The sequence below is a fragment of the Lepidothrix coronata genome, unplaced genomic scaffold (genome assembly GCF_001604755.1).
Source record: "Lepidothrix coronata isolate B3197 unplaced genomic scaffold, Lepidothrix_coronata-1.0 Scaffold174, whole genome shotgun sequence".
In the NCBI taxonomy this organism is placed as follows: domain Eukaryota; kingdom Metazoa; phylum Chordata; class Aves; order Passeriformes; family Pipridae; genus Lepidothrix; species Lepidothrix coronata.
Genome location: NW_016690354.1, coordinates 1,806,034 through 1,818,296, shown reverse-complemented (window position 1 = coordinate 1,818,296; position 12,263 = coordinate 1,806,034). Strand labels below are relative to the sequence as shown.

Below are 12,263 nucleotides of genomic sequence, written 5' to 3'. Positions count from 1 at the left end.
GTTTTCTAGGAGACGAAAGTTTTAACGAAGTTTCTGCTGCTATGCCTTGAAGCATGGGAGAGAATTGAGATTTATGTTGTGTGTTTCTTCCCTTTCTTTGTATGTTTAGACTAATAATAATGGAGCGTAAGCCTTTCTTGAGATAAAAATATCTTCATTACAGTGAAAACATAGTTTGTTAGAGTGACTGTATTCTCAGGAAGCTACATGCTAATGCCAGACTCTTTATAGCAACAACAACTTAAAAACCCTTAAAATCCAAAGATTTCAGTGGATATCTTATGTACTGTGTGCAGTCTAACAGCTTCTCTGAAGAAGACATAATTGGGTTAATTGATTCTCATCAGCCACTACTTCAAGCAGCAAAAAGGCAGAAACTGGAGAGGTTTGGACACATGACTTGAGTTACAAATTCGTTCTTTCAGGGAATTGTCAAATGGAAATGAAAGAGAGAACTCCCTAATGCTGCCTAGTACATAAATTGTAGGATGATAGAAGGAACCAGGTTTGAAAGGACTCATGAAGGTCTTTAATCCAGTCTCCTTACCAAAGCAGGCCTAACTTCAAATCTAGATTAGATTGCTCAGTTTCTCATCCAGCCTTTTCTTTTTTCTTTTTTTTTTTCCTCCAGGCATGTTTGCTGAACTGTTTTCAGGGGTAAAGAGTTTTTCCCTTCTGTCCAGCCAGAATTTCTTGTGTTGCAACTTGTGTACATTGACTTTTTCCTTTCGATATAACCCTGTGAGATGAGTTCCCTCAGTCTTCCTTCTGATGCCTTCACTTGGTAAGAAAATAACAGACATAGTGTCTCCAAGCTGCTAAAAAACAGCCGAAGTAGAGGTAAATTACAGTCAGAACCCTAACATAGTGCCTCTTTAATTGGATCAGACAGGGGATTAAAATAGGATTCAGGTTGGAATGCACTTCGGTCATCTTTGGGGAGGGCCACAAAGATGTTCAAAGGGCTGGAGCACCTCTCCTATGTAGACAGGCTGAGAGAGTTGGGGCTGTTCAGCCTGGAGAAGAGGCAGTTCCAGGGAGATCTCATTGTGGCCTTTCAGTACTTAAAGGGGGCTTATAACAAAGAGAGAGAGCAACTTTTTTACATGGACATGGAGTGATAGGACAAGGGGGAATGGTTTTAAACTGAAAGAGAGAGGGTTTAGATTATATGAGGAAGAACTTCTGTCTGTGAGAGTAGTGAGGCACTAGAATAGGTTGCCCAGAGGAGCTGCAGGTGCCCCATCCATGGAAGTGTTCGAGGACAGGTTGGATGGGGCTCTGAGCAGGCTGGTCTGCTGAAAGATGTCCCTGCTCATGTCAGGGGAGTTGGAACTAGATGATCTTTAAGATCCCTTCCATCCCAAGCCATTCTATGATTATATGATCTTGCACAACCTCCTAATTAAATCAGGGTCAATCATGAGTCATTTTGTTCAGGATTATATCCAGTCAGGTCTTGAAACCAACAAGGATATAAACTGCTCAACCTCTCTGGCCAACCTCTTCCAGTGCTTGATACTTGACTCCCATTGTGGTGAAGAAATTTGCCTCTATCCAATCATTACAGCTTAAGCCTTCTGCCTCCTCCTGCCGCCATGCACTACTGTGAAGAGCCTGAACTGGTTTTCTTGTTAACCTCTGTACGTATTGGAAGATTGAAGTTAGCTGCTCCCACCCAAGCCTTCTCCATGTTGAACAAGTCCAGGTCCACCAGTTTGTCCTTACAGGGTGTTACGACCCGCCCCAGGAAAAGGGGAAGGGGGGTAACTCAAGTTTTTATCAATAATTCCCTTGGGGTGGATTAAAGTGAAACGACACTAAATAATCAGTGTCTGAAAACAAAGTTTATTTTAACAACCTTGTATCAACAAACATGCTAACAGTTTGGGTGTTGTCATAGAACAATGCAGCACTAGGATAACTTTCCGGGGGGGGGGGAGAAACTGTTTAGGGGAGAGAAAAACCAGGATGAGAGTAAGGGAAGAGAGAAGCTGAGAGTATAAAAGAAATGGACATAGTCACCACCCACTGGATTCAGCAATGCTTGAGAGCGATGGTTTCCAGTGATGCTTGAGAGCGATGGTCTTGATTCGCAGGCGGTGGGGGAGAAGGAAAACCCCCAAATTCTCAAAGTCACCAGTCAGTTTATATACCCTCAGCATGCTTTTGCACCTCCCTGGCATGAAGAGTTGCTTGCCTCTTAGGGCTTAGCACTGGAGGGAGAGATGGGCCCGATTGGCCACCTGAGGTATCTTCTTGCCTTTTAGGGCTTAGCCCCTCTGAGGCAACTTCTTGCCTTTTTAGGGCTTAGTCCACCTGAGGCATCTTCTTGCCTTTTTAGGGCTTAGTCCACCTGAGGCATCTTCTAGGTCTGTGCTGAGTCTTTTGTGTCTCGCCTGGTTCCCGCCTTTCAAGATTAGCAGAGGGAGGGAGGGGCCTGATTGCTCATCAGAGGTATCAACAGTCAAAAGCCTTCAAGCTCAGCTCTTGCCTTTTCAGGCCTTCACACCTTCAGCACTGGAGGGAGGGAGGGGCCTGACTGCTCATCAGAGGTATCATGCAGGTCAAAAGCCTGCAAAAAGTCTCTTAGAATGCATAAATCGTTAACCATTTCAGTCTCTGACACAGGGCAAGTGCTTCAGCCTCCTGACTGTCATGGTGGTCATCTGCTGAAATTGCTTCAGATGATCAGTGCCTTTCTTGTAATGATGGGCACCAAACTGGGTACAGTGTTTTAGACAGGGTTAACAAACCCTAGTATTCCTTTGAGATCCTGGGTAGGGTCCTGCTATTTTATAGTCAAGGGTGCAGTTGTCCTACGCTGCCTCCAGGGCACACTGTGGGATCACATCCAGCTTCCCATCCACTAGGATCATGACACCTTTTCAGAATAGCTGCTCATCAGGTAATTTCTTAACCTGCATTGTTGCCAGAAGTTATTTCTTCCCAGATGCAGAACTTTGCTTTTGTCCATGTTCAATTTCATAAGGTTCCTCTGAGCCCATTCTTCCAGCTTGTCTATGTCCTTCTAAAGGGCTGCTCTCTGCCCCTGAGTATATCAAGGACAAGACAAGGAAGGTAAACTGCCATTAAACATTTTCTGAGGGGGGAAAGTCAGTGATTCTTTGATATTTGCATTTCATAGGAGATTAATTTTTAATAATCAATGTAATGTTGCATGCATACAGCAGAATGATAACGTAAACGATAATGAAATATAATTCTGCCACCATTAACTGAGAGTAAGCAGAAACCAAACAGAACAACCAAAGAAAGATTGAAATATAAACATTTCATGCCCCCAAAAAAGCCCATAACAATACAATGACTGTGCCATTGAAATAAAATATTGACAGTGGTTTGCCACTTTTTAAAAACTGTAAGAATTTGTCATGGGAATGTGTATTGCAGTATAAAGGAAATTGTGGGATGCATGTGGTATCTACAAACTTGTACACTCACAAGTACAGTTGCCCACAGGGCAACAAGAGTATGAAGAAATACTCTACTTATTACAGAGCATCACATCTAAAGGCAATGGCTGCCCACCTCAAATATGGCATTGGTCTTGAGATGTGGAGGAAGCTGTAGAAGCAAATCATTCAGCAAAGCATTCTTTCCTTGAAAGTCCACATTGCCTTGATTTGTTGTTCAAAGAGCTGTTAGATGTGTCAAGCAATCTTTCTTAACCTGACTCTCCTGCATCCTTCTGTGTTCTAGAAGATACTGTTCTAACCCTGTTCCTGCTGTGCTTTCCCCGGCTATGCCTATTTTGCACTCTTCGGGAAATGGAAAAGGTCTAGGAACATCTTAGTTCTTTGATGCTTTTTTTTTTCAGTGATAGTGCCTGGAAGCCATGATCCCAAGTAGTACCTGTTCTACCCCATATGGAGAACACATATGTTCTACCCCCATGGAGAACACAACCCACAGTGTGCCAAATTGCCAGTTGCCTTTCTGTCTCCTTTTATGGGTAGACTGAGCTCCAGCATCTCAATTTGTCTTTTTTATTGTTTGTTGTTTTGAAGGAGGAGTCCTTCACTGACATTAATTAAATTTAAATGCAAATAGATGCAATTGTAGCAGCAGGAGAACTGCAGAGAGCTTTTAGTTTGTTTTTCTCTAGAGAAGGACATAGAGGATCCATGGGCAGAGAGAACAAATTGATACCTGCACTCATTTTGGACTCCTATCTTTTCTAGGCTAGCACAACCATATATCTCTAACTGCAGCATTGCATAATGACATCAAGGCCTAATGTTGTTCTAATGACTAAACTTCACTCATCGCCCTACTTCCCTTACTTTGTGTAGCATACTTTGCATATATGGCAGGGATACTACGCATCCTTCTGTGCTTCTGTGTACATATCACATCTGCACTGAACTCTGTCAGCCTAAGATTTCAATATAAACATTAATTCTACATACAGAGAAAAAAACCCTTACCCATAGCCTGATGCACTCCTCTCCCACCTTTCATTATAACCTAGGAAAGAATGCAGGGACTACTTGCAACCTTGTTCAATGACTGGAGATGGCATTGCTGTCCACCTCATCTCCTAGTGAATAACACTGATGAAGGGAACGGCTTCTCCGTCCTTGCTCCCTGTGCTGAGCTGTACTATCTCTGAGGAGACAAAAGCATTTGCAGAGAACTTTTGTGCCCAGTTACATTGGGCAGCAGAAGCAACTGTAGTTTCAGTAGTTTATTCTGTGTCTGCGGAATGCAGTGAGCAAGATTGGGATGATCAGAGACAATGCCACACTGCAAACTGTGGGGTTGTCTGGGAAGTCTGGAGAGGATAGTCATCCGTAAGAAGTAAAGGCAAAATTGCATTCCCCATCTCTCTGAATCTTCATGATGTCTCTATCCACCAGCACTCAAGTGATGCTTAAGAGTGTACCAGGGTCTGTCTGGGTGTTAATTTTCTTTGTAGCAAGCTGTATGATGCTGTGTTTTGGATTTCTGACTAAAGCAGCCCTGATAAGACACGTATGTTTTGGCTATTGCTGAGTAGTGCTTGTGCAACATCAAGGCTTTCTCTTTTTCCCACTCAGCCCTCCTCAGGGGTAGGCAAAAATTTGGAGGGGACACAAGCAGGACAGCTGACCCAAATAATATTGTATGCTCTATAACATCATTTACAGTAACAAAAATTGAGGAGAGAGAGATTTTGGGGAGGTAGCCATTGCTCAGAGACTGGGTCTGGACATCACTCTGCTTTTGCATCACTTTTTCCTTCACTTACTAAACTATATATATCTCAACCCATGAGTTTTCTTGCTTTTGCTCTCCCCATCCTACTGTGGTTTTGTGAGAGGAGTGAGTGAGATATCGTGTGGTGCTTAGCTGTGGGTGAGGGTCAACCTGCTACAAAGTGAGAAAAGAAAACCTCCAGAATCTCTTCATGCTTCCACAAAACTATAGAACATTCCCATACTCAAATGTGTGCACATACGTGCATCCCAGCATCTGCTCTAATGCAGTCACTCACCACCCCACTGTTTACCCTAGGACAACACAGGTGCTGTGAATTGCCAAGGAATGCATCACAGCCAGATGAATCTGAACCACACTTGAGCCAGCACTGTGACAGTGGTTGGAAACTTCCTTCTGCAGGATACAGAGGCATCTACTGAGTTTGTTTGCTACCTCACGTGACCTGTTGATTGAGGGAAAATAGACCTGAGACTGTTGCAGAGAGCACTAAGGTATGTCCAGACTTTGGCCTGTTCCTCTGGCCTGCTCATCCATGTGTGCACCAAGGATATTGTCAAAGGAGACCTTAGTAAACCAAGGGTGGCTACAGGGCACTGGAGCCCAGGTGCTGTTCTCCTTGTTCCTCCTAGTGGAAAGGCAAGGCTTGGGCAGGAGGGCCCCCAACCTATGGGTTAACACCTGACTGCACAGCCAGTGTTGCAGGTAGAGCTTTGGCTTTCATGAGAGTGGCCCCCTGCTTTGAGGAACAAGGGCAAGAGCATGTTTTCAAACAGGCTTTCCAGCCTAGCTAGGAGGGCTTGCCCTAAGCATACTCTGCATGCACTGGGATTCTTCTAGTCTTTCTCATACTTCCATGGCCCTCCAGTGGTACCATGTGCTCTCCTTGGACTCTTTTAACATCTGCTTCTTTCTTCATCTCTGTGAGGCCACTCTCTGCTCTCTCAGCATTCTTTCAGTCTTTCTGTTGTACTTTTTCACCTCTCCAAGGCTACTCTGATCTCTGAGTCTCTTTCTGGCCTACTTTTTTCCACCTTTCTGAAGCTAATCTTTGTAATCCTTCACATTTATAGGTTTTCTGCTATTTTCTTAACTTCTCTGAGCCTCCTCTGTCTTCTCTGAGTTTCTTTCAGGCTCTTTTCTAGTCTCTCAGGTTCTGCAAGGCTTCTCTGTTCTCTGGGACTTTCTCAACCTCTCCACTTCTTCCCTAGTCTCTTCAAAGCTGCTATGGCTGCTTTTCAGTTTCTTCCTTTCTCTCACTGAGATGACTTTGGAGCACTTTAAGTCTTTCTGCTTGTTTTGTATCTCACTCACCTCAGCCTCCCTTTCTGTTGTTAGACTGGGTTTTCTACAGCTGTTTTAGTTTCCCTTCAAGGTTCATGGCATCTCAGCAACTACCCTTCTTTCTCCTGGGACTTTTTCAGCCTTCCTGCTTGTTTCTTCCCTTCTCCAAGGCTATTTTTCTGTTGCTCTTTTAGCCTCTCTCCTCTCTTAGCAGATGCAGATATACACTCCCAGTGCACTTGCAGAATCTCTGATACTTTCTTGTTATTGTCAGGGTCTCTTGTGTGTTTATCATAGTTCTTTCAGGCTTTCTACTAGTTCCTTTTTTTTTCTTGGTCTTCTCTTGAGGCCACCCTTGGTACTACTGAGTACTCTGGGACTCCTGTCATAGTTCTGAGACTTTCTTGTTATCACTGAGCCTCTTCTGTATTCTCTGAGGGATTCTTTGCCTTATCTATTTCTTTCTTGGCCAATTTGACATTGCTATGTTTTGTTTCCTTGAGCACTTACAGGCTTTCTTCCCTTCCCTGAGGCTAATTTATATACTCTGAATCTCTTTCAGACCCTCTGTTGCTTTGTTCCCTTCTGCTTGGCTCTGCAGTTTCATTTGGTGATCTTTCAGGCCATCTTCTACTTTCCTGGCATTTGGAAGGCTATTCTGCAGTTTTTCTCTGTCTGAGTGTTAATCAGTTTTCACATTTTGTCTGAGACTTCTCAGTGTCCTCTGGATGTCTTTCAAGCTCTCTACTACTCTGTCCTCTCTTCAGCTATTCTATATTCTCTGGGAGACTTGCAATCTCTTTCCTTTATTAACAGGCTCTCAAAATCATTTTCCCATTTTTGGGTACTTTTCACACATTTCTGTTCTATTAGAGTATTGTTTTGAAGGATGAGAGAGGACTGGGGCAGGGTGGAGGAGGGGAATCTTTTCAGAGATGCAACAGTTTCCAGAACACTGGGTTTCAAGTGCAGTGGAGCTGGAGTAGATCTCTGTCAGTCACCGTTTGGAATTTTTTGTCCTTTTTTGGTTTTGGTGGTGGGGTTAGGAGACAAACGAGCTCAAAGAGGCACCTTTGAAAAAATGCTTTATTTTTATATCATCCTAGTAAAAATCTTTTATATAAAGGCGAAAGTAGGTATTGCATAGAAGAAACACTGGTGCAAACATCACCCGGTGGGAATGGCATGTTGTTTCTTAGTGTCTACTATCTACTGCACAACAGATGGCTAGCCCACAGCCAGACATCTCCAGGTTTCCCCATGCCAGCTACAGGATGAAGCTGCTCAACTCTATGGAAAGAAGTTACATCAGAATTATGTGTGGGCTATTCCATGCTGCTCCCAAGAACCATCTGATGGGAAAACACCCTTTTCCCCTTGACCTTTTCTATGTGTGACCACTAGTTGCCCAAGAAAGACCTCGAGGATCAGTTTGGCTGCCCCCTGTTTGCACTCCTCCTGTGTGTGAGTTTGTATTACATGCATACAAATGGGGGGGTGGACACAGGATAGGAGAGTTGGCCTAAAGTGACCATAGTCCAGGAACTCAATGCATGACACACCCAAGGTATCTTCTGTCATCTTGAAGACATTTATGTCATTGTTTTTAACATCTTACATGCTACGGGCACTTTTTTTGAGCACCTTCCACCTGGGCTTCCTGTAACTAACAGCCTTGGTACGTCCAGAAGGTAACAGAATTCACTGCTAACACTTCATCAGCTTTCAAGTAGAGGTTCTTCAGGCAGTTCTCCTGTTTTGTCTCTGCTTAAGTTCTATTGCAGCTTCCAAGCACGAAGGACAGTAAGACAGCAGGTATGCTACAGTCTGAAGGAACACTCAGAGAAATAGCACTTTCACAGACTTGAACTGTGCTTTCATGAATTAGAGATACAGAGAGGTATGCATTTATACAAATCAATATTTGTGTATATTAAAGATACTTTTACTCAGTATCAGTTTTTATTTAAAAACATGCTAAAAACTTATAGTTAAATAATCAGAGTGACATTTGGGGAAAACACACAGATAGCCACCTACCAGCATAAGCAAAAAAAGTGCATACATACATGAGCCAAAGCTCCCTTTGACCAGTTTACAGGATAATTTGTGCCTTCTCTGACAAACTGACTGATGCAGCCTCACACTTTCCAGAGTTGTTTTTTGCTGCCTGGAAAATGGTATTACTTTTTTGCTCCTTTGAGGATGTCTGTCATCACTTCCCACATCAGAGACTCAGCTAAAGACACAAATCAGTCCTGCTTTTGACTCCTCTCCTGTAGGTGGCTTCGTAGAGATGAATACATGAAGCTCATGTAACTATCTCACTTAATACTGTGCTTAAAATGCCAAAAGTAGTCATTAAAAAAAGATTTCAGGATCTGTGCTGCTAGATCATGAAATGGAATGAAGCATTCTAGAAAAATAAGTTTGGATGGAAGGCAAAGTAGCTGAGTTTGCAACTACACATTTCATCTCTGAGTTACTCATAAACATTTTATTTCCTTATTACTTTCACTAATATATTTTACCATTTTTGTACAAAAACTGACTGCAGATTAAAATTTAAGATGTGGCAAGTACCACTGTGTGACCCCAAAGGACAGAGATGAAGCTCCTGCTCAGCCCTGCACCCTGCTCTTTTTAAGCACCAGAGAAAGCTAGAGAAAGCTAAGCACTTCTGCCCAAAGGGAGAATGCAGTGGAGCCATCAGATGAAAATCATCCTGTCTTTTCTTGCAAAAATGGGAACGCATCTTAGCAACTTTGGATACAGTCTTACATGTAGCAGCAAATACACTGGGCATCAGAGCCCCTTCTTCAATGTGGAACAGCCATCTCCAGTGAGGCTCAGATGCTCCTGGTCCCAATTTTTGTTAGAAATGGAAGTAAAACTGGATTCAGTTTCTGTGCTTTCCCTCTGCTTCTTCCCCAACTCCTTGAAAGGCTATCCAAGTGAAATAGCTGAACCCATATGGCCTTGTCTGCTTCAGTGGGAAAAAAGAGCCCTGCGAAACTTTGGGCATTGTGCTCATATGGGCAAGGACTGTGCTCTAAAAATAGTAACCTTCTTCACTGCAACACCCAAATTCATCTCTGTCACCCACACATTCACACTCCTTCCTGTCACACTGATTTCATAGGAACTGAAAAAAGTGACACATAAGTCAGACAAAACACTGTTGCTGCCAGATGTACAGATGCATGCAGGACTTACTATGAATATAAAGAGGGGACTAAAACCTCTCAGATATAAAGTGGCTCAACAGCTATTTCAGCCCACAAGGAAAAGATAGGCTAAATGATACAATGAAAATTGTATCTTTTTAGAGCTTAAAGTATAAATATTCAGATTGGACGTTAAGAGAATTTTGTTTACCAGAGGAGTAGTTTGACATGGCATGGCTCTGAAAGGCACGATATCTCCATCCTCAACAGATTCTGAAACTCAGCCCAATACTGTCATAGTGAACCCCATCTTACATATATGTCAGTACCCCTTCGAGAGTGACACTGGATAAGGTAACCTCTGAAGGTTGATTCTGACAGCTGCTAATGTAAACAGCTATGTTTCTTTCAGAGCTGAGTCAAGCCCTGACTGAAATTTAGTCAGAACATCCTCCAATGTCTGAGCCTTTCCCTCTTCCCTCACAAAATAGCAAAAACCTGGCACAAAGGGTAAATGGGGTTCCTTGCAATGAAGAAGCATTTAAAGTAGAGAAATATATGTTCAAGTTTTCTGACGGGAATGTTGGTAAAAATATGCATTGAGTAAACTACCCCAAGGGATGGACTTGGCAATCCATCAGCAAGAATCAATTCTGTACTGAAGGTGTGACAACACAAATCATCTCTGAGTGCTGTTTTGGAAATTGCCCCTTTCCTGCACCATCTGGTCACCTTTAATCAAACCACCTTTTCTACCTCAGGGAGACAACTGTCTTTGGCTTGAGGAAACCCCTACAATGAAGGGCATGGCATGCCAATGTTGCCATCAAATTGCCATCCCCTTCCTTCACATCCAGCAGCACGCCATGCCTTGGGCAAACTTTTTGAAGCAGACAACACAATCTGTGAAGTCTGCTGCCAGTAGGTCAGACTGCAATCTCTCTCCTTTGTGCTAGCAGTAACTTGCTTAGTCAGTGCTTTTAGCTTTCAAAGTAGCATGACATCAAAGCAGCCAGGCACTGCTTTGGGTGAGTAAAGGCATTGAAACTTCGCCTCACAGAAGTAGGAAGCTCATCATCTGGTCCAATGGGAAGGCTTTGCATTCCATCTGAGGAAAGAGTCTCTGATTTTAAAGGAACACCTTTGTTACAGTAAGGGCATCAACGCCCTGATAAAGGTAGACGATGCCTCCCCATGGACTTGAGAAAAGTTGTGTCTTTGCCTGCACCAACTGTCAAATTTGAAAAACATGTCCTCTGGAGATCGCACAGTGGTTCTCAAATTAATGTACAATAAATGTGTAAAACCAAAACCAGTAAGAAGTTATAAGTCAGGCAACTAAATTCTAAGCTATATCCATCATAATAATAATCATCATCATTATTATAATAAAAAAAGTATACACCATAAGGTACAAGAAGCTGCAAAGCAAAGCAGCTCCAATTCCTAGGACTCTCAGTTAGAGTGGCTTTTCCGAGTCTTCCAGTAAATTGGATATAAGGGTTGAAAATTTAATGGAAGACTTTGAAGAATTCTCACTTGAAGTCGAACACATGTAATTTTTGCACATATAGTATGGATTAGTAGAGCAAAACATTTTCTTAAGTTAAGAAACATTCTTAGAGCAGATCTATGATTTTGTGTAGAAAATCCATTTGTTTGGGGGGGTTTCCCCCTCTTTGGCAAATAAATGGCAAATGTGAAACAGAAAAAAAAAAAGAGTCAAATAAATTGTGATAATAACTGAACAAGTAACAAAGTGGATCAGTCAATGGGACGGATTTCCTCAGCAGGGCTAAGTGTGATGCTCCTTGTGGTCATTCCTTGTGTTCATTTTTATGATGAGACAGAAGGGTTGATGTGATAATGTTTCAGAGGCTTTAGGCATCATATTTTTTGCCAGTCCTGTGAATCTGCTGGAAGAGTGTCATGGAGAAGGCCATGCCAAGAATCTGAAGGAAAACAAACAGTAAGGGCTTTAATATAGGAAGGCTTCCAAAACTGCACTGCTGACCTGTGTTCATGGCCCAGCTGTAGTTTTAACAGTCATTCTACACTAGCCATATTTCTCAAGCTTCAACACTGAGCAGTAAACTTGAATGTATGTTGTTCAGGCACACAGTGATGTCCAGGGTTGTATCTGTCAGAGCACAGATGGAGGCAAAAAGCTCTCAGGGCTCTTTGTCATATGTGCAACAATTTTTCAGAATCAGTACGTAAGAGTCACTCTTCCCTTTGACCCAACAACTTGTGCTTGTTTAGCCAGGTAACTGTGACTGAAAATGTCAGATCCAGGTATCATCTCCCAAAGTACAGGAGTGATAGAATCAGAGAATACCATGAGTTGGAAGGGACCCACAAGGATCATTGAGTCCAGCTCTTGGCCCTGCATAGGACAACCTCAAAAATCACACCATGTACCTGAGGACATTGTCCAAATGTTTCTTGAACTCTGGTCGGCTTAGTGCTGTGACCACATCCCTAGAACAGGAACTCCAAAACCTTAATAGATTATTATGATACTTCTGCGTTTCTTTTTTAAAACATGTCGACCTACTCAGTTGAGTGGCCATGACTTGATTCATTTTG

The 12,263-nt window shown here is 42.7% G+C and overlaps 1 protein-coding gene and 1 long non-coding RNA gene across 4 annotated transcripts in view; one reads left to right on the top strand and one right to left on the bottom strand.

The window, feature by feature from the left end:
* Positions 1-12,263, top strand: part of LOC108504745 — a 23,985-nt gene that overhangs the window by 2,140 nt on the left and 9,582 nt on the right. Inside the window, exons 2-3 of the long non-coding RNA XR_001877238.1 lie at positions 632-784; positions 5,521-5,717. This is a non-coding gene — a long non-coding RNA (uncharacterized LOC108504745). The remainder of the gene's footprint in view (positions 1-631; positions 785-5,520; positions 5,718-12,263) is intronic.
* TSPAN9 (tetraspanin 9) overlaps positions 7,577-12,263 on the bottom strand; it is a 178,070-nt gene continuing 173,383 nt past the window's right edge. For all 3 annotated transcript variants that reach the window (XM_017830113.1, XM_017830112.1, XM_017830111.1), the window contains one exon: positions 7,577-11,626. In XM_017830113.1, coding sequence (XP_017685602.1) covers positions 11,555-11,626 — 72 coding nt within the window. In that variant the 3' untranslated portion in view covers positions 7,577-11,554. The remainder of the gene's footprint in view (positions 11,627-12,263) is intronic.